This window comes from Anser brachyrhynchus (assembly GCF_964034855.1).
Source record: "Anser brachyrhynchus genome assembly, chromosome: 9".
Taxonomy (NCBI): domain Eukaryota; kingdom Metazoa; phylum Chordata; class Aves; order Anseriformes; family Anatidae; genus Anser; species Anser brachyrhynchus.
This window is the reverse complement of record NC_137703.1, coordinates 3,788,421-3,815,778: the sequence shown is the minus strand read 5'-3', so window position 1 is coordinate 3,815,778 and position 27,358 is coordinate 3,788,421. Positions and strand designations below refer to the sequence as shown.

The 27,358-nt window shown below is 36.9% G+C and overlaps 1 protein-coding gene across 6 annotated transcripts in view; it reads left to right on the top strand.

The window, feature by feature from the left end:
* Positions 1-24,509, top strand: part of BCHE (butyrylcholinesterase) — a 54,738-nt gene extending 30,229 nt beyond the window's left edge. For 2 of the 6 annotated variants that reach the window (XM_080604308.1, XM_080604307.1), the window contains exons 3-5: positions 15,436-15,602; positions 17,789-17,916; positions 22,024-24,509. In XM_080604308.1, the coding sequence (XP_080460434.1) occupies positions 15,436-15,602; positions 17,789-17,913 (292 nt within the window). In that variant the 3' untranslated portion in view covers positions 17,914-17,916; positions 22,024-24,509. Of the gene's footprint in view, positions 1-1,780; positions 15,386-15,435; positions 15,603-17,788; positions 17,917-22,023 lie in introns of those variants that run through there. The other 4 variants (XM_080604306.1, XM_080604305.1, XR_013954899.1 and 1 more) reach the window with 3 other exon arrangements.
* Positions 24,510-27,358: the final 2,849 nt, after the last annotated feature.

Genomic DNA, 27,358 nt, shown 5'->3' with positions numbered 1-27,358 from the left:
TATTCCATGAAAGGTGCAGCCAGTTACTACCCTTCCTGGTCGGGTTAAAGTGCCTCTGCCTTCCAGTCCTGGGCATTCCCAGCCTCTCCAGCATACTGCTATTTGAAGTCTACTGGCAGCTGGACTCTCGCATCTTCCAATCTTAGGGTGGATGCAGATGGCCCTTAAAATGCAGAGAAAGTCAGTGATTACCAAACTGCCAATAAATCACCGGGACTGGAAGTCAAAAGCTTCCAAGCAAGGCAATTCCTTTTCCATTACTTGGACAATTCTGCTGCTTCATTATCAGTACATTTTTTAATGACTGAACTTTCATTATCAAGCATTCTGACCAAGTATCCCAGGCTTTCCTAGTGCTATTACCGTAATTTTGTAAAACACTTTTTCTTGGCATATATTTGAGCATTGAGAGAACAAGACTGTCATTGCTTCCTCAAAAATCTCAGAGAAGTGAGGGAGGAAAGAGGGTTATTGCTGGTGCTTTCTCAATAAATCAAGTATAATAAAATATTTGTATTATGAGAAAGAACAGATTCCAAAATTGAGCTCCTTGATTTAAATTTTGACTTAAGATTATTCCATTTACCCTGACCTAAGAACTCTTCATCTGATTCTTGTTTTAAGACCAGTGGCAGTCGAACATCGTTTACTAGTCTTAAAACATTTGATAGAACTCCAGCTATCACCAAACTGAATATTGGTGATAGCAAAGAAATGTGGCTGAATTTTATTCAACTGTAAACCAAAGTGTGATATTAACATTATATGGAAGGGGGTGAATCAGGCTCAGTATAGTTATGTTTGAATATAGGTAAAGTTCATTTTAAAAATATTGTTAGTTTTCAGTGACCTTCTGAATGTTTTCCAGCACACTTTATTTTAAGTGAAGTCCATGGTGATAGAAATAATTTTAAAATCTCTTTTTAAATACTTCTAAAATTCTTTTCTCTGCTGCATTTTTGATGTTGTTGAGAAAGCTTTTGAAAGTAAGCAAGTGACACTAACAGGTACTATCAATCATAAACAGCAGAATGCTCTGCTAACTCTAGAAAGAAGAAGTTTTATTTATCAGGAAAAAATATATGGCATCCCAAATCAGTGGTTGCTAGGTTATGCCTTTTGCATTACTTTATTCATTAGATTTGGTAACTGTATTTTTTAGATATGAGTGACGTAAACTGACAAGGAGATAGACAAATCAGATGAGATGAAAACTCAAATAAGAATGTAGTGGAACATACAGAGATAATATTTTTAAGGCTTTGTGAAAAATGTTTCAGATAAAAGGAAACTGGCAAAACTTGTCTCAGTGCCAGTTTTACAACTGCTGAAACAAATCTTTGCAGCTTTTTCTCTAAAGTGAAGCCTTTGAAATATTTCCTCCTATGTTTTAGGGGAATTTGTGAGGCTTTGATTGTCCCACTAAAGCTCTGAAGCACTTTGCCTGGTTATTATTGCCTTTCCCTGATGTTCCACTGGTAGACATATAATAAATTTCAGTGCTTTTGTTACCAACTTATCACAACATGTTTATAGATAGTAGTTTCAGAACAGTGAGAAGAAAAGCAACAGCCTCATAGAGAGTCCAGACGAGAGACTGAACTGGGGACCTATATCATCTATGTATGGAAAGGGAAGAATATACTGAAAAAAAAAAAAAAGATAATATAAACCATCCAACCACTTAATTTTCTAATACCTCAATAACTAGGATGGTTTACTTACTACCAAGCCATTTTATAAGAAATTTACTGTGGGTTTTATCTCTTTTTGTGACTAGCCTACATTTACAGGGAAACAGGCTGAGACCTGGTGCTGATCCTCACAGGTTCCTCAGAGAGACCAATGCTGCAGCTCAGCAGGACCAAGAGGAGAGTTTCCCTGAGGCTTCTGCTTCTGACATCTCACAGTCATCTAGAATAAATCACTTGTCATCTTAATGAGTGATTTGACTGGATCAGGTTAATAAGAAGATTTCTGGGTGTGAGGTAAAAGCTGAAGGAGTATAAACAAGGCATGAGGAGGGTTTCTAAAAATATGAAAAAAGATACAGAAAGAAAGGTCTTACCTTCCCTGTGTTAGGGAAAAGCAAAGCTTTTATTTTGACCCAAAAGAGCACATGCATTCTCACACTCTTTCATGGAACCATTTCTGAGCTGTGAAAAAATATTGTGGAAATTGTATTCATGAACAAAAAAATGGTCAAACTTTAGGAAAGTTACTGTTTTTCTGTATCTGTTTCTCTACCTTCACTTTCATTTTTTGAGTTCTAAAAATGACTCATCACTTTTCCAGTGTCCATATATATTTCTTATATTGAGAAGCAGTAATGGAAACAAGCAACACAATACATTTGGAAATAGTGCATCATGGAAAAAATCAGTAACTAGAGACTCACTTTTGGCACTCATCTCAGTTCCTGGCTTGCAAGCTGACAAGCTGTCATTGAATTTCAAAACTGAAAACAGGAATATTTGATTCAATCATCTTTTGAAAATAGGCCTGGGATACAAATTGTTTAGATTGGTTTAGCATTATTGCAAATATTGCAAAATTACACAAAGATGTCTTGTTGCTTTCCATATGTGCAGCAAATGCAATTCCATCCATACAGATTTTGTTCTCTACAAAAGATGAGTCAAATCATTATTTTCAAACATGAGATGAGAACGTCTATTAAGGAAATGTCCGAATATTGTAGGAGTAATTGAATGAGACATAAAACTAAAACCTAAAACTATAGTGCAAAGCTTTGCCTTGGATATAGCACTGGCAATTCATTATAGAAAAGGGTAAGCTCTAATGCAATTCAGGAATGGAGCAGTAGGTAAAGAATCTCTTCCTGATGACGGACGGCCCAAAAAGCCTCATGATTAAATCAGTGGATTTCAATTAAAAAAAAAAATAAATCTGCTGCTATAAGATTTTTTGCTTTGTATTGAAAGCTGTATTAGCATAGTTCTTTTTTTAGGATGACTTCATTAGGACTTATCCACCTGAATACCTTTGTGTATCTGAGACTCCTAAAATGATTACTAACGTAGCTCTCTAACTCAAAGACAAATTGCAGGGGCAATAAATCAGTTTCAGCATGTGCTCAGTTACCAAAGTGGAAATCACAGCTTCAAAAGACAGCAGATACTTTTTAAATACTGATAAGGTTTGCAGGATCAAAACCACCAGTGCTATCCACAGTCCTGAGACTGAAGAAGGTGAACATCCTGTGTCTGGAGACATGGGCAGAGACACTCCAACAAGCACATACAGGCAGAAGAGAAGAAATGATAATGGGGATCTCTTTGAGGTGCGCTTTCGTAGAGCTAGGCTGCCTTTGGCTGACCCTGAACAACAAGAGAGGGAAACATCTCAGATGTGGCTTTTTCCTACTCTCGTGACAAAGAGATAGGCAGAAGAACCTGTACCAGACCTGCTTCTCTGTTGTGCCCCAAACCCTGCAGGAAGCCTACCCAGGAATACTTTTGGGGAAGGGAGAGGGATGAAGAGGTACGACTGTGCTAAGGGTTAGAATAAAATTATGGCATGCTTTCTACCCTCAGTTTGGGGTTAGAAATAAAATGCCTGGGTGGAAATTGTTTAGCATTTGTTGGAAAATGTAGAAGTGAAGAAGATGGGAAAACAAGAAAGGGAAATGCTAATGGATGCAAGAGGTTATGTGAACAAGGAAAGACACAAAACAATACACTTCAGAGATTATTTAGGATTAGGGATTACTTTCCCTAAATCATAACCGTGTACACGTAATTGAATGATTGCAGAAGTCACTGTGAAGTTCTAATTAGCGTTCACCCATAGTTAACCCTCTTTTTAGAACACTTTTTCTGCGCTGCTTTTCTACAGCTTAGTCCTTGTTTCATCATCAAAAGACAGAAATTGAAGTTTGAAAGGTCTGCAAACCCCATTTTTCCAAGTGGCTCTGGAACATTAATCTGAAGTCCTACTGAGGAATTTCACATGAGGAATGGAAACCTTTCAGTACAAATTTTAATTTACTACCCAACACAAGAGATTGGCTTGTTTCAGGGAAGTGGCAAAGGGGAGAAAAGAGGAAATGAGGAGCAGCAGAGGTTACCTAACACCATATTTTCAAAGGTAGCTCGATATAATGTTTAATTTTTTTTCGATCAACTGCAAGAATAGTCAGTTGTGGGTAAATGTAGTTAGCAATTTAGTCACAGGATTTGTGATCTTCCCTCCCCAGAGTTCTAGAAGCTGCATAAGTAGAAATCAGACATTTCATGCTCACAGTTAGTGATGTTACACAATTATATGCTAGTACAGATGTAAAATTAAATCTGCTGCCATCATCTTCCTTCCCAGACATCGCTGGCCTACATCTGTATTCTCTACCTTTCTTTGAGGGAACATAAAACAAGTTCCTATTTTCACACAATACAAACTCCAAGGAGTGTTGCCTCAAATTTACACCAGAGATATTTTATTTTATTATTATTTTTTTTTTCCCTATTGGAGCTGCTGTTCTGTGATTTTTCTTTTAACTAATGAAGTGTTAAGTATCTGTCTCTCATGAATGGTGTTTGCTGTGGTTTTCTCAAGGAACAAGTGAATTTTCTATGTAATTGGAAATTCTTAGAGGTTTAAAAAGTTACTTTTTTTTCCTAGATATGAAGTAGTGTGCATACTATAATTCCAGAAAAGCAACCTCGATTTTAAAGAGAAGAACTTTAATTATCAGATATCCTCCCCTCTTCCCATACTATTTCTTTCTGAGATCATGACTTTCATGATTCTCAGTCCAAAAGTTTCTATTTGGAGATCTCCCATTTGGTGCCAGGATGTAGTTTAAATCAGATTCAGAGGATGTTATAATGCTGGGACATAATATGAATGTGTTGAACGTAAAAAGATACATATCTCAATGTGTAGATGTCAAATCTACAGCAAATTTATAACACAGATAAGAAAATAATTTTATCATATATTTTTCTATTTTATTCTTAAGTATCCTAATGGTGGGCTTATGAATACTATTACTTCTTATTTACATTTTCCATCACGAAGTATCAGTAGTTCAGTTTCAGGTGAAGCAAGAACACATATACATGCTACTGAAAATTGCCTGAAGGTTTCATATATAGGACTCTTCAATTTGACCCAGATTTCATGGCAGTTGAAGTTTGTGACTTATGCTTTTCCTACCATTTACAGAAATAAAATAGTGGTAGTAGTGGAAAATATCAAGAAAAATGTTACTGTGATCAAGTCCATCAGGACACAATGAAACTAGATGATTTTACTTGGTTCGGGGCTATGTGGAGTATCCATCTTGAAAAGAAATCATGATTAAGGCAATTACAGTTGAAAACAGATCTCAAATACTATATTGTAGAATAACATCCACTACACAGCCTGTATTGAAAATGTAGTCTTTAGAGATAAGAAAAGCATCAAGTCCATTTATCTAACAATTTCCATGTGTTTGGGAATGAACTCTATTAACGGCAAGGAGAGTGAGAGATGGAAACAGCAATCATATACATATAAGTACAGCATTTACTCTTCCTTACAACCAAAGGGGCTGACAAATTTTACCAAAGCCACTGGGAATTTTAAACACAGTATTAGTAGTTCTATGGAATTAAAAACATTTTTCTCTCCTTTTATGCAATTTCTTTAGATTTGTCCCTGGGAGCAATTCTGGTTAAAATACTATGTAAGTTCAAGTTTTCCCAGGCCATGAGAAGGAGAAGTGAGGGTGTACAGGAGATATACCAGTTTCAGTGGACAACTAAAAGGGCAAGTGCCATGTCCATTTCTGTCTACTTATTCTTTTATTTACCTTTGGTGGAAATGACTTCCTTCTTCAAAGTCCCAGTAGGGTTCAGCACATTCTTCCATTTCCAAATAGCCCTCCTCTTCAACTTCTACAAGTAAGACTAAAAACTATTGTTTCATCTGAGTCCCTGCTGTAGCCAAGAGTATAAAAAAATAGCATATTTGAAAAGTGGTCCGTGAAAGCTGAAATTGATATTGTAGGAAAGGTCATAAAGGTCTTAGAAAATACTTTGCAGGAACATTAAAGAAAAAAAAAAAGTTTAAAATGTTCCTTTAGAATGAAAAAGGCTGAAGTCATAGTGGGACCTTTCATGTCTATTCAAAAATGACATAAACGTGAACTGTGAATATTCACTCTAGAACCTGGAGTCCTGGAGAAGGTAGGAAATCATCATAGTAAACCCTATCTAGAACGAGAGTAGCTTCTTTTGTAAAGAACTGCAGGTATTTCTCCTGGGACCTGATCCAGAGCTTTCTGAAAATAAATCTCTTCCATTTATGTGGATTTGGGTCAGCCCCTAATTTACTGATTCACCTCAAAAAGTGTTGAACTGGTCTTCAAACACCATCCAAAATAACAAATCAGATGCAAGGCATGTTAAACACAAGTAATAAAATACTTCTGAAAAAAATCTTTACTGCTTTATCTCAATATATAACTGAAGAAGTGTAAAGGTCTACACTTATATGATGTAGGTATGTTGTGTTAGGTACTTGTCACATACAACTTAATGGGACTGTTAGCTAGAGTGAGTGGTAAATATTTATTAAAAGTCAGAATAAACCATACTTTTTGTGTTTTAAAACTATTTCCACATTAATTCCAAGATTTCATCCATTTTCCTGAACTCAATTCAACTTCAAATATTTTTTTTCTTCCTGACATCATGCAACTACGTTGGAGATTATTCTGTGGTCATTTCCAGGCTTTCCTTTCTTTCCTTTGGTCCAAAATAATGCTCTCAACATGGTCTCAGTCTCTTCCTTACACCCTCTTTAAAACTCTGCAGAACATGCATGCATTTGGGATATACCATCCAAGATACTGTGGGGTCTCTGAGCATCAGGGGTTTAGGACTGTAGTAGAGACTTGCTGAGAAGCCAGGAGACACAGGACTGACAGCTCTCACTCAGAAGGACTCAGGGGATATCAGGACAACAGTCTGCTCATTTAAATCAGTACAATTCTAGCTAAATTTAGAGAAGTATCTGTTCAGGTTTATCTTCACAGTTGCTCAGAAAAGGACATTTTACCTCACTTCCAAGTTTCTAGCACTGATAACTCTTAGGCAGAACATTGGAACTGCTCTTCCAGACCTTGTATAATGATCACATCTCATCGCATGCTATAAAGATAGCAAAGTTTGGGGCAGGGGTTCCTGAAATAGCACCAAGCTTTGCTGGAACATTTTCACAATGCAGGAGACCTACGTGCAGGGGTGCTAGCGTGGGCCCAGGAGGTTGGAAATACTCTGCTGGTGTCTGAAGGGCTCATTAACTCTGGCTCGGCTGACCTGGCTTATTATTACTGCTGATACCAGAGCAGAGTCCAATCCTGAAGCCAGGGATTTGAGGGACTGAGCTCCTAAATGCATTGCCAGCGTGCCCAAAGAGCTAAGACAGAAGATCCCGGATCCAAAAGTCTCAAATACTATATCATCTATGGCCAATATCTCAAGACCTTCCTTCCTTGTCCACCTTTATATATAGCAGGAATTCACAAATAAGCATGAAGACATGCACAAGCAAGAAGCATTTTAACTGGATGGGTGCTTCATGAGTCTGTTTTGAGCAGAACACAATAAGACCAAAAAAGAAGCAACAGCTTGTTGCTTCATTTCCTGAAACCGATATCATCTGTAATAATGCATACCAGGACAAATTATAGTTTAAGATTTAAACACACCACGGCTGTCACCAAGCTGGAATCTGGAAGGAATATCCTGAGCTTTATTTAGCCTGTGAAGATGTAAGAAAGCCTAGCTGCAAAGGTCTTCTCCAATTTCTGTCAGTTAAAAAGCATGCCAGCTGGATTCTACAGGTTTCTTCAAGGATCAGCAGAAGAAATAATGTTTATCTTCAATATTACTTGCAAAGCAGTTTCCTTTTGCTGTGACTCAGAGGCACTTTATAGTCACTAGATAATGAACTCATGTTTGTAATCTGTGAGTGAGAGCTGAGAACAACAAAAAATAATGAACTTTCCATAAACAACTGCTTGAGAAAAGCAATTTGAAGGATTCAACCCCGCAACCTCTCTCAAATTTGTAGTACTTAATCATCGGACTCCTTTCATTCAGTACCGTGGGAATCTGAGCAGGGCTCAACGATCACATAATCGGGACCAATGATTTTCATGCAACATTAAGGAACTATTAAATAATAAAGTTTTAATTACTACAGATTTTCAGAAGCTGGTTACTATTTTCTTGCAAGGATTAAATTGTAATAAACAAATCTATGTTTTAAAACACAATCAGGATTTATTTATTTTCCAAACTCCCCTATTCTTCATACTGCCAGAGGAGCACAGGCCTGACACCTTGAGATTGCTGAGGCTATGAGGCTGCAAAGAAGCTTAGTGTATAAAAAAGATAATCGTGAATGCTTTCCAATCACCCAGTATTCCACAGGCTGACAATAGCCATGTCGGAGTTGTCACCTTTCAGTATGGTAGTTTTTAGAGCTTGGTTATTATAAATGGCACCACTCAGACCTTTCAGCTGATAGATTAGACAGCTGTTGTCTTTCCCATTAGTCTAAAAGGATAAAGACCTTAAGAGGATATTTAAAAAATAAAATATTAAGCATGGCAGGACATTTGCAGAGGTTCCATCAGTTCAATAGATAGGATGGTTAGTGATTAGCTGATATTAAGGAATACCCTGGACAGCTGCCTCAATTAAATAAAAACTAGCAAGGTAAGTTGTTATGCAGTATTATGGTTCAACAGTACCAACCAGCATCAAAACTAATGTATGTATTTGTGAGGTGATAACATGTCAGCTTTTCAACTCACTCATTTAGGAGTGGCACTTCCCCTTGGCTTGTTACTGCAAATGAGCCAATCTGTAAACTTTAGATAATGGACAGGAAAGTGCCTCTGTCATCTTGTCTTTGCTTTGCAGTTTCTAATAGCAGAAAGCCCCAAAGAGTACATTTTAATGTAAAATATTTTGGCATAATACTGAGATTTTGTCCAGGGAGTCCATCAAGTCCTCTTAGTGGATGGTAAATGATTAGCTGACTTGGGAAAATGTTCTGAATAACTGTCTGAATTAAAAAAATCTGAGAGTAAATTCATTATACTGAATCACACATATGTGGCCCCAATCGGAGGTGATATTTGCATCAGATGCAATCTACGTATTCACACAGTGAGAGCCTTTTGGATTTATATAGCCTTCAATTGCTGAATGGAAAGTTTATGCAACAGTTTGAGCTTCAGGGGATGTTTTTACAGTTAGAATTTTTTTACAGGTGTTACAGATGCTTTTTATCCTTTCCCATGCTAACTTCTCTAAGGATAATCTCCAGAACAGGTTCATTTTCTTTGTTACAATAGCTAGGCCTGCTCCTCAGTTTAAAGATTTTGAGTTTTCAATGCTGTGGCCCTCTCTGGTGTCTAGTTAACAGCGAGCCATCTGAAACTAACAGCATGGTATGAAGACACCGGCGTTAAGCCAAATTGTTTGAAGGTTTGAGAAGATTCAACAAGTACTTAACAGTAAGCTGCTCTTCTTTTTAATAAGACTGGGCTGGAAAGTATCTGTTAAACTCCCAGCGGCAGGTCAGGAGCAAGGCCTTACACAGACTATTCCACCACCGTCCCCCTGGGGACCGCACCACCACCCAGAGCTGCTGTTAACCTGGCAGGGGTTGTGTTGTGACAAGAAAATGAACACAGGTATAAATATCACGCATTATGGCCTTTGGAAATTATGTGAGATATCTGGAGACATTTGCCTGACTAATGCTGCAAACACTTCCTGCCCCTCGACCCTGAGCTCCACGAGGACGTGGGCAGCCCGGCACGCCTGGTGCACCTCTGCTGCTTGCCAGCTAATTAGGAGCGAAAAAGAGTGAAAGGAAGGAAAACAACAACATGTTCTCTTCCAGGATGGAGGGGGAAAAAAAAAAAAAAAGAGTCTTTATTTGTTTCAAATGCTAAGTACTGAAAGGTATTTTTTTGGGTGCTTTGTTTAGTGCCAAAATGATTAATGGAGGAGTTCCACACAGCATAGCCATTAATAAATCAGTTGTAAAACTAAGATATATTTTTAGGATGCAAATGTCATGGTCTTTCTTCAAAATGTACGATATCCTCAATGAGATCACTCCTTGACTGAGGCATTGGCATGAGGGACTCAGGCTTTGTCCCCGTTACAGAAAGAGTAAAATGTTTGCCATAGCCCATCCCTTGGAAGAGCAATGAATTGGAGGCCAGAGCTTTGGTGGGGACCTATCTCATGGTGATCTTATCTGGGAGTCCTTCCCACCCTATAATTTAAAAAAGATCTACCTATAATTTCATTAAAGCAAATGGATATGTTTACTCATGGTGCCATTACAGCTTAGTCTGTGATATCACTTGTTAGGTGGGAACCTTGTTTCAGTTAGAAACAGTTTGACTTTGCTTCCCACCTCTTACTCATGGATATCAGCAGCTGACACTATAGCCCAGTTGATGTTTTCTTATCCTTTTACTCATTTTGTACCTTAAATTTCTCTGCCCTGTGCTATCTTACTTCTCTTTACCTGGCAGAAAATGCATTAGAAGAAAACACAACCACAATTTACAATGGTACAGAAAAATCTTTTAGTTATGTAATTCTACAAGTGCACGCTCAAAGTACATTATTAATTTCATTCACTACTATTAGGTTTAATATCTGTACTGGGCTGCTGCACAAGGGCATGTAGGAGTGGAAACCATGCTGCTGCCTCGCCTGTGTTGCTGTACATGTGGCCGCTGAGAAGCTACCTCGGGTACCTCCACACGAGCTTTCAGCAGCTCCTTCTGTTGTCCCTAAAGATGTGCAGAGGCATCCCCCCTTCCCAGGGCGGCCCCAGGGTGAAACAATGACAGTGTTTTTCTCCCATGGTGCTGAACTGACCGTTTCCATAATTCTTAAAGACTTTGTTATACCACTGTAGAAAATGCACGAGAGTCAGGGTTACTGCTGCTGTGGCATTCCTAGTTATCCGGGAGGCAGATCCCCCTCCCTGTTATCTTGTGCCCATGGTAACACAGTGTAAAACGGCATCCCATGAAAAACAGCTGATTGCCAGTACTGCCTGATAGCTGCAAGGAGCCATGAAAGCTAATAAAAATGATTCACATTCACTCCCTCCTCCTTTTAAACCAACTGTTAAAAGAAAAGGGGGCAAAATTGAGAGTGAGCATCAGCAGATACAACCCTGGTGAAGTCAATAAAGTTGCACCTAGCAGGAACAGGTCTCCATTTGATTTCAATTCTTACTGCACAGGGGAAGCAGAGGGTGCAGCGGCATTATCATAACCTTTCATTAATCTCAGCGGGCAGCTTATTCAGCTAACGAGACACATGCCAGCAGAATGTCAGTGTGGTGGTAACCTGCAGAAGGCACCGAGGAAGAAATTGCCTCACTGTGCACTGTCTTTGGCTGGGGTGGTTGCTGCTACTCTGATGAGAGCAGCAGAGAGGTAAGCTGTGCATGGAGAGGCCACCTTCCCACTGCTTTGCAGATCAGGGAGGAATGGGATATTCTCTACGGGGTGAACTGGAGGCAAGCGAGCTTGCTGCGCTCATCTCAGAGAGGGTCGGATGGAAGCCAGCAGCAACTGAAGAGACAATTAAGAGCAATAACATGCTGCTCAGGGGAAATTAGTATGTGCTTCCTCTCAGGGAGCAATATCTCTATGAACAGCTGCAGCCAGGCAGAAGCAGTATTTGTTTGTCTGTGGTCTTCCAGGCAGGCCTATCTGGAGGAAGGGGCTACCAGGGACTGCAGGCAGAGTTGTGTTTCAGCTTCTGAATCTCTTAGTGAGGTTGGGTTGATATAATTCATCTGTGTTAGATAGCTAAAAGGACATTTTCATTGTTGTTGTTTAGTTGTTGTTGTTGTTTTCTCTAGAGAAACAACACAAGGTGTTAACCTGATCCTTTTACAGAGCAGCCAAATAGGAATAGAGTGAAAGCCTGGGACAATCTAAGCTAGCATGTGGTGCAGTTAGTGTTTACAACACTCATTAAGAAGGTAAATTATGCCTAAACCATTTTCCAAGAGAGGTAGCACAGAGGGTTTTTTTTTTTTTTTCTTTATGGACTATATCAAAGTATAATGTAACAGTACAAAGGAACAACTCTGTTAAATGGTGATATCACAGCAGAGTGAAAACGATTCAAAGTTCACTCCCCAAAATAAAAACTGTATTTTACAGAGACATTATATCGTGTGTGCTTACAAAATAATAATAGTAAAAAAAAATAGGTGTTGAATTAATTTTTTCTGTATGTGTTTGAAAAGCCATCTGTAAAAATGAATATTATGTTCTGCCTAATTTGTGAATATTAATAAATATTCAATGAAGTAGTATTGTTTTCCAGGCTATATTGATCATATTAATGAGAATGGTAATGAGGGTATGCTTATTATGATTAACAGAACTCTGTTCAGGTTATTGCATTCAATCTGCACAAAATTAACATTCTCTTTCTGAAGTTTTTGAAGAAGAACATAAAATATCCAGAAGTGATCAGTGAATAAGCTCCTCTGAAACCCTCTTCACTCCTGGTATGTCAAATCTCGAATGTTTACTAGGAATGAGTCTTGAGAATTGAATGTTATTGACAGTTATGGCTGTACAATACCCAAAGAGGGAGAGTATGATCTTAGTAACAGTAAACAATAACAAGCAAATTCCACTGAGCAGAGGATTACAATACGGCTCACGAAATTCAGTGGGAGCATGTGTATGTGTGAAGGTAGTACGTGACAACAACTTTAGTGGAGATTGAGCCCCCAAAGTACTCTGCTTTTCAAGTTAATGAGAAAAGAAGTTTGGCTGCCTTAAACACATACCTTAATGAAATAACTGAGTGAACTGCTGGACCACTGTCAGAAAGTAAAGAAAGTCCAGCCTACAACTTCAGGGCACATGTAAAGAAGAAAGAATAGCAGAAATATTGAAACAAATTCTGTTTACATCAAAGTTTAAACACAAGGTTGTTCTTTTCTTCTTCTCTTCTCTAGGAGCAATTCAAATAATTGTACTTAATTGTGTCAAGACTCACTCCTGCACACATTAAAAGATAATAAGCTAGTTTCTTCCTAAAATATTCAGTGAAGAAGCTTGCATTCTCTCTGAACAAAAGGAAGGTCTTCCCTAACTAGAGCTTACAGATAGGGACAGAAGTCTAAGAAATGATATTAGTGTTTGAAGAAGTAGATACACAAGATCCATCCTAAGATGTGTGGCCCAAGCCCTGCGCGATGCAATTTCAGAGGTAGGGTTGTGCAGTGTATTGGGTCCCTTTCTATTTGGTGAGGATATTCTCACTTTTTTTTTTTTTAATAAATAATAAAAAAAGAATATGATAAAACTTTGAGCTTGGTCCAGAGACCATTGAATTTTACTTTTTTTTTTTTTTCCCGTGCACTGCAATTCTCATCACAAAGTTATTAGCAAGAAGGAATGAAAAGTAATTGTGATAGGACAACGAGGTTATAATCATAACTTGTTCTTATCAATTAAAAATTATACTCCTGTGATCTCTCTGCTTTGCTATATATGAGAACCGCTTTTTAACTCTGGAAATTTTCAGCTAAGAAGGAAATTACTGGACATTTCTTTGAACAGTAAGCATTCTGGAAATGCAGAAAGAATGTCATAATCAACAGGCTCATGTATTTCGAAATGCTCTCATACTTCTTTCAATAATTTTTAGTAAAATACATCTGTAGCCATTGTATAATCCCCCACACACCTGTAAATTACAATGTGGAATGTCATGATTTATTTCATAGCATAAAAGCTGTTAAATGAATTCTGACAGCACCATTAGCGTTCTGATCTTGAACTGAAGTGCAAGTCAGCTCTGTTTAAGTCATCGTTCTCGTGAGCCACAAATAAATGTGCAGTTAAAAAGGGTTCCATAAGTTAATCAGAACAAAATTAGTAAAGAAAAATCAGTAAAGAAGTGGGCCAATTGGGAAATGGCATGCTAAATCTCATACTCTAAGATGACGTTTCTGTAAGTGGCGGTTACCTGGTGCTAAGGAATCCAGAGCAAAGCAGAATGCTAAAACATGGGACAAATATTTGACTCATTCTGCGACGTGTCCATATTATTTCAGTGGCTGAATCTTGTGCTCTGACTGCTCCCACCTATGCCCAGTACCTTGTTCCCATTCTTGGCAAGCAGCACTCAAGTGGGCTTCACACATAGTGGACTCCTGTCTGACCGCTGCCTTCTGGGAACTCTTGGTGAAAAGCAAAATGGAAATAACCAAATAAACTCAGCTTCTACTGTTCCTTAATTTATCCTGCCAAAGATCACTGACTACTGTTGTTCTGCTCTAAAACCCATTCCTTATATCGTCTTCTAGCAAAGAAAATGAGTTCTGCTTGCACTGAAATAAGATGCTTAATTTGTCTTCTAACCTCTTCAGAGCTAACATAGATTTATTTTTTAAACAGTCCCAGATCACTTTTTCTAAAAATCATATTTTGTCTCATTTGTTCCCTAACGCAACATTCCTCATTTTGTTCTTCTACACACTTAAACCATTTTTTTTTCTCTAGTCATGCAGATAAATCCTATAGGTGCTACATGTTGTCCTTTTTGGAGGGAAAAACTGGATGTCTGTCCCTTTGAATGTTAATCAGTCTGTCCCTACAACCTTATGAATTCTATTGTATTATAAATATTTATCACAACTATTTTAATACTAACAGCTGTGATCCTTTAATGTGCGGAGTGTGTGTTATAAAGAGCCAAGTGCTCTGCCGCTCTTCCCAGTTTCCAGAAGATTTGAGGTTGTTCATGTTTGGCACTCCACTAACAGAGCTCAGTGCACTTCAGGGAGGAACTGTTCCTTCTTAATGAGAAATAATTATTTTCTCTTCCACTGTAGATACCTCTGATCCAAAATTTAGACACTTCTGCACCTTTACTTGTATTTTTCATCTGAGTCATTTAGTCCAATCTGTTTGTCTATCTGAAGTGATCAGCATCACTCAAACTAAAACATGAATCATTCATCCCCCCCAAACTACTTTATTTGTTCTTAACTCACCCTCAATAATGTACAGCTTCTGTGAGAATCTCCAAATTCAACATGCGTAGCTTGTGTATGGTAGTTTATTAAATTTTTCCTTAGGTAAAGCGTTTAAAATATAAACCATAATGCTTATATATATGTATATATATATTTAATGAACTTAAACCAATTTTTGCTTCTTCTTTTTTTTTTTTTCCTGTCACTTAGAAAAGTGTACTTCAGTAATTCCAAGCTAACATAGCTAAGCTGAAATAACTGTTAAGTTAAAAGCCAACCAACCAACCAATCAACCTACAAACCCTCATGGTGTGATAATTTCTCATTTAAAATGAAATGTTTCTCTTTCTCATTCAGAAATCCAAATGGGACCCTGGTTAATGGAACAAGATGGCCAGTCTTCACCAGTACTGAACAAAAATATTTAACATTAAATACTGATGCTTCAGAGGTGCTGACAAAGTTACGTTCTCAGCAGTGTCGATTCTGGAATATTTTTTTTCCCAAAGTTCTGGAAATGACAGGTAAAAATGGTTTTGTAGATACTTTTATTTGAACTGCTTTATACAAGGCTCATCTACTTGGTATTAATGTGGTAGTTCAGTTTAAATCTTTACATTTCTATTTGTAGCTCTATTTCCATGAGATTTTCAGATGTTGGACAAAACTTCCAATGACATAGATTTTCTGGAGAAGCCTGAAGCCACAGTTTTTGTAAAGCCCACCAAACAGACTAAGCATTTGTACTTCTGGACTTCAACAGGAAGTGCTTTTATAAAGTGATTTTGCAGCTCTGGAAATGCAATCTGTAGTTCGGAGTAAAAAAGTCTCACTTCAAAAATACGATACACTTTTTAAAGGTTAATTAGTAATTTACAAGCTTTCTGTAAGATTCAATTTGAATGTTAGTCTTAAAAAAAATGTAAACTTTCATGGTGCACAGATGATTCTTTCTGAAATAATTTGTTCCTTCCTAATTTGAGCCTATAACTGTGTTATGGCTCAAATTTTATCCCCTCTCAATTCAAGAGATGCTTCTAAATTAAATCAAGAGAAGAAAAATCAGGAGGTGAAATGAATAATTTATAAAGCGTATTCTGTGATTTTAAAATCACGGTATTCCAAATTATGGATGGATTTTAGGGAGGTTTCTCCATTTCTGACAATCCCTTTATGCTGAACCAGGAGAAGTGAACAATTTTACACATTTCTTTAATCTGGTTGTGAACCCCTACTGAGTAATGTGTGCCTTAAAAATGGACTGTGCATAACCAAATGCTCCACACCAGAGCAGAAAAGAGCACATCACCAGACAGTTCAACACATCTTTGTCAGGACAGCAGAATTGTTTTGCATGATCCTGTGGTGTGAGAGATGATGAAGCAACACTGGATCTGCTGGGAGACATAAATACATCACTTTATCTACCATATTCAGTAATTTTACAACATAAATCTACATGGTTAATTAACCATGTGTATTCTTAGCAAAAAGGAAAGAATCATTGTGCTTGGATTCTAATCTAGAAATAAGACAAGAGTATGGTTAAGTACTGCTGTTTTGTCATGTAACTACATCTATCAGTCCTTGAAATATTGTAGCAGAAATACCGTGGTTTTATATTTTATATGTTTCCTACACAATCTCATATAATTCTGACAAAGAAACATTTAAGTTTCTACTTGCAATCACGATGTAGTACTTTGTATTGTAATAATTTTCTTCATGGAAATAGTATTTTGCATTTCCTTTTATGCTCAAAAGAACTGACAGGACAGTGAGTGCCATAAATACAAGTATTTTTTTATCTTCTGAGGGACTCTCTCTTCTATCATTTCTTCTATAGAAATATTCTTAGATGAGCTGGGTTACTTTAACATGATATAAGATGACAGAAAACAAGATGCAAGGAAATTTTATGTTATCATTATTGAAAGCTGTAGTTCAAGCTGAGTTTAGATAGACAAAATAGGACTACATCACTTAGGACTTGAAGAAAGCAATCAAGCTGACTTATTTTGCAGATATTGAAAGGGAATTTCTAATTGATCCAAGTGGTCAGGGTTTGACATGGATGCACTTGCTGGTGAACCACTCACTTAGTCAGTGAGCAACTCATTGCACAAGCCGTGCTGTGCCTTCGATATCTTCTCTATATGTCATGGCCAGGTGCAAATGTATTCCAGCATCTGAGCGAGCCTGCTCCCATGGCAGACTTGGTAAGACTGAAGCATTTAAATATACAAGAGAGGAAAATATTTAGTCCCAGCCATCTTTATGGTTAGATCTTTTCCTCAAGCAACAAAACCTGAATAGATACCATCCCTCCTTCCCACCCCCACCCCCAAAAAAAAAAAAAAAAGTCATGGGGTTGTGAGCTGAGAAAATTAATAAAAAATAAAAATAAAAAACTCACACACTAACAGTAACAGCCACATATAATACCAGCCTTTATATTTCTAGAGTATTTTGTATGACTTTGGAAGATTTCTCAATGTCTTCTCCTTCAATTTCAATGTGAAAGAGTATAACTGAAGACACAAGTCCAAACCTGTGGTTTCAGGTTAAGCTTGTTAAGAATCACAACCCAGACAAACCATACCTAGATATGCCTTACGTGGGCTCTGAGTTCCAACTTGACACGATTGCTACACAAATTTCCACCCTATTGAAAAGGGCTAACCGCACTTAGAATACCCTCCATTCACAGTCAGCCAAAGACAAGCCGGGAGCATCCAGCATTTAATGTTTCATTCGAGGGCACGAGCACCGGGACAACCACCACACCAGTTTCTGATGACTGCTTCTAAAAGAAACACACTGGAGGGACAGTAAACAGTAAGTGACTCTTAAGTAGCTTTTAGAGCAATCATATGTTAATTATAAAAGCATCTACGTAAGACTCTACCTCCTTAACACAATCTTTAATGCATCCAGAGCCCTACCTCTTTATATACCTGTTTCGTCTAAATTATAGAAAGCTGCAGGCAGCCAAGCCTTTCATTTGTGGTCCATTGCTATTTTAGTGTCTAATATATATAGTACATAAATTTCCATCTTATTTGGCATTACTGCATTATATATCTTCTAGAAAAAAATCAAACTTCAAAGTAGCTAACATAAATACATTGTATTAAAAAATACATAAACTGAAAAGATTTTAAATATGGAGACAGAAAAGTTCAACCTCTTGACTAGTAATAATCCAAATCATTGTATTTGCTATGATCCTCTCAACAGCATCTAGATTCTATAGACCTAAACACTCAGGGTATTCAGACTATTAAAAATGTGATGAATTAGAAAAGCCACCATCACAATTAGTTTTCTATTTCCATGGAGCTATGTGCAGCACTCTTTATGCATGAAAAGTGAATTAGTCAAAAGTAACCTCACCAATTGTAGTGCAGCTACTGACAAAGTAAAATCTTACTCAGTGTGCCTATGGCAGCCATCTATGGACCTCTATAATCTTAATTCTTTCTAGCTTCAGCATCTTGCATCCTGAGTCATAAGAGGGAGAAGAGCCCTTACAATATTTTGCCTCCCAGGTAGAGCTATTGCCTTTTAGAAGATGATGATGATAATGTTGAAGTCCTTCAAAATACAAATATAATGTTTTGATTTAAAAAAACAAAACAAAACAAAACAAACAAAAAAAACATTTATATTCAGAGTGTGTGGTTAAAGAACATTTAATACAGAGATACTGAAGTAGAGGTACTATTTGTTTTCTCCTTTCTGAAATCTTGTGTGGAAGCTATCACCATGAGGGACTACAGTATAAACTTGTAGTGTTTATCACACTAATGAATCAAGAAGTTTGCAGGTATCAGCATCTATGAGCTGTTGAGGAGGACAGAAAAAAATAATTCCTATTTGTCATCCCTTATTAATTATACTGTATCATGGCCTTTGTCCCAAGCTTAATGTTAATACTACAAAAATAAATTCAAGATTAGCACTTTATTGGCGTATCTAGCAGAGCAACAAATGATGGTATGGATATAAATTTAACTCTACTATAATGCCATTGAAATGAGGGCTGTATGCCTACGTGGAAAGAAAAGAAATGCCAGCTGTCTGTGCTGACACTGCTGAAGAATAAAAACAACCCTCTTTTTTATTTTTATTTTTATTTTATTTTATTTTATTTTATTTTATTTTATTTTATTTTATTTTATTTTATTTTATTTTATTTTATTTTATTTTATTTATTTTATTTTATTTTATTTATTTTTTATTATGATTATTTTTTTTCTGTTGTTCTGCTAATCTGAGACCTTTCTAAGCATTAAGGTATGATTCACTGCCTCCTGAAATCTCTCCTTTTCTCCTTGTAAACTTCACTACATTCTGTGTTAGGCTAATTGGTATTAGTATAAAGTTTGGGACCATCTTAAAGACTGCATGTAACTTCACTGTAGTATTAGCTGACTACCAGAGTATTGCAGCACTCGCTACTCTGAACTGTAATTATCAGTCAAGATGAATTCCCTAATTCTTATCCTTTTTTATTTTATTTTATTTTATTTTATTTTGTTTTGTTTTGTTTTGTTTTGTTTTGTTTTGTTTTTTATTTTGCCTTCTAGCTGTCAGCTCATCTAAGTCATAGGTGGTTGCTTCAAAGAGATTGATGATGTTAGTGATAATGGGATGCATTGACTTGTGACTTCAATTTGGATCTTATCACTGAAAAAAGCAAGCAAATAGGAATCCAAGTTCTTATTTCAGTGTTTTCCTTTCTCCTTTTTGTCTTTTAGATTCATAATGGTGGCTAGTCTGAATTTCTCATTGTCTGCTTTCTTTAGCTCCCTCGCTTCTTCACCAAGAGGCACTGAAATGTCTCATAATTTACACTCTAGACCAGTGACTTTTAATTGAAGATGTGTGTATGATAGAGCTATTCCAGTTTCTATCGTCTTTGGGCAGAAACACTTTCTGCACATTAAGACTTCAAACACATCTAAAACTGAATAATTAAAGAAGGAACAGTTTTTTGAATTCATAAGTGGAAGCTTTGCCTGTATAAATAAAACTGGGAATCCATAATCCAGAATAAGACAAGAAATAAGGTTTAGGTATTTTTCTCCAAGTAATACCAGTAATGCTTCATACATCAAACTACCAATCCATCTGATATATATAATGAAAATTTGGCTCTAAGACCCTGGATAATTCTTTAAATTGAGAAATGTGCAAAGATGAGTTCCTAGGGTCAGGAAAGTAAAATGACGTGGATATCTTCTCCCTATAGTTCTGTGAATCACATCTGCATCTCTTAGTAATCAAAACATGCTTTTATTGTTACCAACATTTACAAATGCTCTTTGAGTTAATCACAACTATGGCCAGCAGAAAAAAAATTTAAAATGATCTGAAGTTTTCTTTGAACTCTGATATAGCCAAGCTTATTTACTTCTTTGAACTGAGAGGAATTTGGTTAACTTTTTAATATTTCTTCCTATGTTTGTTCTTCACAATTTCACTTCTGGCTACAAAAAGATGTACAGAACCTCCCCAAGAAAAAGTATCTTGGTTTTATTTCTGGTCTCACTGGAACAAAGTAATGTAAATCTCATTTCAAAGTCTCATTAAATTGCCATCTGGATTTCCAGACCAAAAAGGTTTGGAAATGTTGAGCTGAACTGCAGATAAGCAACCAAATTACTGGATGCTTCTCCAAACTAAATCTCTGAATCTGTTAACTCTCTTTCCAGAATATTTTCTCTACTGATGTATAAAACACAAAAGTATTCCATTTTCACATAACCAGCTAAACTTGCAGTGCTGGCAGATCATAAAAAAGGGGGGAAAGGGTGTTTTTATGGTGGAAAAGGGCCTATGCTCTATTGCAGCAGAAGAACATAAAGTCAAAAGAGCATAAAGAAACCACGGAACTGTTATCTCATGAACACAATTACCACATTTTTTTGGAAGCAAGCTATGTCAATATGGGATACTGAGATAATTAGGTGCAAAATGAATAAAGGCAATCATAGATCATAAATGGTTTCTAAACTTTAAGAAAAAGTCTGCAACTGACCCAAAATAATAACTCACAGCATGTAATGGACCCTGTATGTTTTATCTTTCCTTTAGTAGTTGTATGTGTTGTTCCTGCAAGGTCACTTCATTCCTCTCTAGGGTTAATTACCTTCTGGGACTGGAGGAAGTGATCCTTGTCCATAAGATACTCTGGAAACCTTGTAAAATGATATATTTTTATTATTCTTCTCATCCTCACCCTCAGCTCTGAAGCCTGTAACAAATTTGGCAATAAATATTGCCTTGGGACACAGGATTAGTCAGCAAATGCTTTATATGGGCTAGAATGAAAAAGAAAAAAGAAAATTTCACATTGACATTATGCATATCTTAGAGTGTCCTTCTCCAAACTTGTCTTTTACTCATTGAACATGCAGATTTATTTCAAAGTATGGTGAAATCCTGGCCATCCATTGTAATCCATTGAAACTAATGGCAATACTGTTATTGCCTTCAACAAAGCTGTGGTTTCAATGTATCTTTGCAAGTACCTATCTCAGTTTGCATATCATATACTTTTGGGAGTATGTAGGCTTCACTGTGGAGTATATTGAACCAAAGTAATACTTTGAGAATTAAAAAAAAAAAAAAAAAAAAAAAAGTGGCTTTAAAATGCCAAGTTTGATGGACAGAATATTATCCAGAAGCAACAACCCCGTACATAAACATCTTTATTACCAGAAGTGTGCCTGAATGATATCTTTGCAGTCCTTCCTTCCTGATCTAAAGATAAAGTGTTAGTCACTGAATTTCTGTCATTCCAGGCTTGAGAAAAAAGACAAAAGACCATCCTATAATATATTTAGAGCAAGTGACATTGATAATCAAAATTATTTTTCAATTAACATATAAAGAGATTCAAATTTAGATTAATGTAACCCATTTCATGTTTTACAGGAAATATTGATGAAGCAGAACGAGAGTGGAAAGCAGGATTCCATCGCTGGAACAATTACATGTCAGACTGGAAAAATCAATTTAATGATTACACCAGCAAGAAGGAGAGATGTGCAGGCTCTAATTAATATGTTTACCCTTTCCAGTATTTCCGTATTACTGTTCATCAAGGCAAGTATACAGGTAGCTTTCTAACACATCTAGCATTAAATATGTTATGCAGACTGAAAAAAAACGTTATGGATATAATTTTGATTCCCCAGATCTTTCATTTATATTTTACCTCATATCTCAATAAACAATATAAGGCATCCGTACCCTTTGAAGCTTCAGTGTGTTAAATAGGACTATAGAGATTAAAGTCTGAAGATTAATGATGTACATATAAACACTAGCTGCTTAAATTCACACTTCAAAGATACAATGTAATCTGTTATAGAAAAATGGATTTTTTTTAGTAGAAATAGCAGTGGTTTATAGCATTGCCATGCAAAACACAATCATTTTTGATCTTTAACTGCAATGCCACAGCACTTAAACCTTGCTTCAGACATAATTTAATTGACATAAATATAAAGAGATAACAACGTTGCTGGACACACCAAATGATATTTGCTTGTTAGACCAAAAAGTTTTAAGATGCTCATTAAAGCCTGAATCATTGCTTCTTTATAGCAAAATCTGTAGGACTAAGCCATAGTAAGAGGGTATTCAAACTATCTATTGAAGACTTGAAGACTTAAATCATCTGCATTCTGTGCAAGTGCAAAGGTGAAATAAGACAGAAAAACTAAGACCTGTGCTTCTGCTATCTTTTTTTTTTTTTTCCCTCTTTTTTTTTCCATGGAGAAAAAAAATACAGATTTACAAAGTAATACATTCACAGCTTTCCCTGCTCAGGCACCCAATTGTCTTCACCCTGTACAAGTCTCTGCAATGGAGGTAAGCCCCAATTATGAACATTTTTGTCCACTGAGGCGTCTCGCAGTCAAGGTACAGGCCCATATTTACTGGAACGTGAAGAATAAGTTTTTATATATCTAGAAGAACGTCAGTCTGTTCTTCCTCAATCTAGCAAGCTCATCAGAAGTCAGCCATGAAAGCCCTGCTAAGGAAGGCTGGGAGGAACCTCACTGTAGAGGGACATTGTGATGTGGTGGGAAGGACGCGGCTCTTTGACATGGTCAAATTGGCTCCAGTTGTCACAAACGTAGATGTCTCTTCAATGGCTTTCTACCCACTCAAGCTGACTCTATCAGACTGTCCTAAAAAAAACCTTGGATAACTTTTCCTCCTATTTCTCTGCTTCTGGATGGGGTTGCAAGCTGTATGCTTCAATAATACTTTAAATAGCTGCTTTTTACTGGCCCATCTGGGAAGAATAAATGTCAAAAATTTGATAAACATAAGGAGTATGTAAAAGCAACAACCCATCTCATAAATAAATTATTCTGAAGCTTTCTGTAAAAGTAATAGCCTTTCAGTGGATCTATTTTCTGTTCTAGTGATTATGAGCTCTTGCAAAATTCCGTCTTGAATTTAATATACTGAAGAGATCTAGATAAGAAACAGAGGGTGGTCTCTTTTGGCAGTTAGTTTGACCACATGGGATCCCTACACACACACGCACATGAAGACTTATTTTTGCAGAAAAGCTAAACTCTGAAACTGATGATGGCTTATCATCTTTTCAGTTGCTTCTAAGAGAACACAATTATTTCCTGACTTTTAATGGAAAAACATCTTTACCACAATATTTCCAAAGACTACAATTCATCCTACGCAGTAAAAAAACTGGTCATTTTTGAGCAGGCTAATTAAAACTTGAATGTATCTAGGATTAAAAAGCCCTCTTCATACACCACTTCATGTTTATACCACAAGTAATTAGCTCAGTACATACATTAGCATAGTTACTGCTATTAATAATAGCATGGAGAGCTGTGCCATTCTGTGGTGTATTGGCTGTTTACTGGATATTACATACTGCTGATAAGCTTTTGAAAAAGTGACAGAAGGGTAAACTTTCTGTCCAACATTGAGCTCATTCTGGATCTCCCAATTTTACTCACTTGGTGTACTTCATAGGTATGCTGGGTACTCACCTGCCACAGTGAGCCTCAACACCTGCGATAGCACTTAAGCATATTTAAAAGCAACATTTTTCTTTTCTGATATCCTCTTTTTAGTTGTATTTCACTATCTATCTGTCTAATCAGCCTAATCAGTGAGAAAAAAAAATAAAAAATCTGAGCTAATTAAAATGTACAAATAACCTTTGGGAAGGGCAGAATGCAAAGAAGTCTATAAAATATTTTGCTGTGAAGGTGTCTTTATATGTGGTGTCAGCTAGGATGTATAAGGTCTATTTGAAGACTAATACTCTTTCCACAGTATTTATAACATGTCTGTACCGTGTTCTTAAATAGGAATAAGGATGGAGGGAAGAAGAAGGAAAAGCAGAGTAAAATAAAACTTAAAACTACTTTGAAGTGTTGTTTTACTGATTTTCTTGGTAAGAATAAATTGCTAACTTTGTATTTTTCATATGCTGGAAAATAATATCTCAATTTGTCGTTCATATGAAATCAATATATTATCTAGTCATATAGTCACAACCCACACTTACACAAATAAAGTAAAGCCTTAAATACTTGGATGTAAGTGGCTAAGGTAATAAAGAGCACAAAAAAAACAGTCCCCATTGTGGAGAGCTTAAAACTAAAGGTCAAACAAACTTGTGTTGGAAATTGTTTGAGGATACTATGTCATAGCTTAAAACAATTACATACTAGACAAATATTTCATCCAGACCTCGCTGAAGATGTAACATTGCTAATTAATGTTTTCACTTGGCTCAAAAGAGACAAGAGACTAAGGCTTCTCTGTGAAACCAGAGAAAATGTGTTGATCCTTTCTTCCCATCCCTGATATCTGAAGCAAGAATTCTGAATTTAGTCCCAGAGTTGGTGAAAGATTATAAGAAAATGAACTGCAGTGCCAACAAAAATGTTGGCATTAAATCAGTTGTCATTAGGTTTATAAACCAACAGCATGCTGATTAAATTACAAACATTTCACACCTATTTTGGAGATAGTTATAAGAGGGCTGAAGTCAGAAATTTCCCAGCAAAATTCTGTTTAATTAAAACTACTGACTTTTGCATTTCAAATGTTTTGTCTAAAGGATTTTGGGTTAGATAAGCTTTCAGTAAAGTTAAGTGTTATTTAAATGAAATTCCATCTGTGCCCCTCCTGGAATATCGAAACCAAAGGAGTTGGGGTGCTCAGGGTGTCTGACCTGGGGGCTTTGCTGAGCTGGGCCAGCCAAGGTTGAAGCTTCCTGGCTTGGAACAGTGGCCCTCAGTCACCCAACATTGTCTTTAGCAGTAGCAAGCCTCCTGCAAGGTTTCCAGCCTTCCGGACAAACACATTTTACACTTTTAACTTGGACTTTTGGGACGGACATTCAAGTCTTGCTGTCCTAAGCCCTGGCTGTCACTCGAGGTTTATCATACTGATAAAGCCAAATTCCCTCTAAGTGGAAGCCTGGCTTTTTGGCCCTCTTTGGTCACTAGACGATCAGCTATTTATAGAGTAAAGATTACTGCTCTATAAATATATGGATATATGCACAGAATTTAGCTCTGTGTGAACAGACAACTCAGATGTGTCTGCAAGGAACAGAGGCAAATCTCTAACAGCTCATAGTTGCAAATGTGTCTTTGCAACATAAGTCCATCTTTTATTTTAAGTAGAGTGCTGGAGAAAAAATTATCTCGGGTTCTGACAGAACTGACAGAAAAATGTATATTTATTTCATGATGTAGAAGCTTAATATGACCTCCAGCCTCTCTAATGTTCCTATCAGAATGGATCATCAGGAAGCGATCCGGCCCATTGTCGTATACAGATATCACATAGATAATCTGAACATAATATTAACAGTGGGGATATATACATATTTGTCTCTGTCAGCATCATAATGCTTTCTTTTTCCCAGGCATGACTACGTATCATGCATTTCTACTGGCTCAGCACCAGTTCTGCAGCATCAGCGGCAGCTATTTAGAGGGGCACAACAAACGTCACCGTGCTTCAGTTACACCTGCAGCGTGTCCAGCTAGTAAAGAGCAGCCACTGCCAAATGCCAGCCTGTCCACTCAGGGTTCCTGCCCTTTCTTCCCCTGCAGTGGAAAAAACACAAACATTTTTGCCCCAGAATGATCAATACCTGAATGGCTTCATGATGGCCACAGTGGTCCTAAGCATCCCAGTGTCTCTGTTCTGATAACTTCAGCCAAAAAAAAAAAAAAGTCTTCCACTGAATTGCAAAATGGGTTTAGGAATTTGACAATGATTCAGAATATGGGGTGAGGAACGAGACCACAGCTTTGGCTCAGGCTTGGGGGCTGCTATGGAAAGTGCTTGTGCCAGCTGACTACTTTCTCACTATCTTTTCTCTTCCAATCAGTGGAACGATGGGCATTTGCCAAAAACTCAGACTGCTCTTGGCTAGCCAGCAAGTCTAAACCAAGCACCTGTGTAACAGATATGTGCAGCTGTATATGTTTACCGCAGCTGATCCATCTGTAGTACGCACCACATGCCAGTTGATTTACTCTGGGTGGACTGAGAGCAAGACTCCATTAGAAAAAAGTTCCTGGCTGGAGGACAAATATTTCTCATGGCTTTGTTTTTATTTCTCCCCAACTGCCTGAGGTTCTAGGTGGGTTTGCTATTGCTAGCTGATTACTGCTGTGTGAAAGTAAAGAAACGTCTTTAAAAAAATAAATAAATCTCTAGCAAAATGGAAAATTTTAGGCTATTTCAATACCGTGTCTTAGGGATCTACAAGAGTTATTTGGAAACGGTGTGTGGACATGGTTAATATTTAACTACCTTGATTCTATTTTGTGAGCTGAGAAGACCATTCCTTTAAAATTCTGTTACAGGTTTCAGATAATATGCATCCACAAACACATAACATACTAATATAGGAAATATACTCTTAGCAGTGTATTTCCAACCTTTGTAAGCAACGTGGACTTGGAGATAAAGGCTTATGTGTTACGGTTTTTGATGTTTTTTGTATTTTCAACATGTACCTTTTTAGCCTTTACTGAAGAAAGTGATCACAGGACTTCCTGCTATAAATTAGCACCTCAGCCAAATTAGTCATTCACAGTTAAAAGTTCAAAAGCTTTTATTCTGATTTCAATTGTTTTAGAACCAAATTTTATGAACAAACATAATTAGCCATTTTTAAATGCTTCATAAGACAAGATAATTCCTTCCTGACCCCTGCTGAAATCTTGAAGTATGAATACTGATT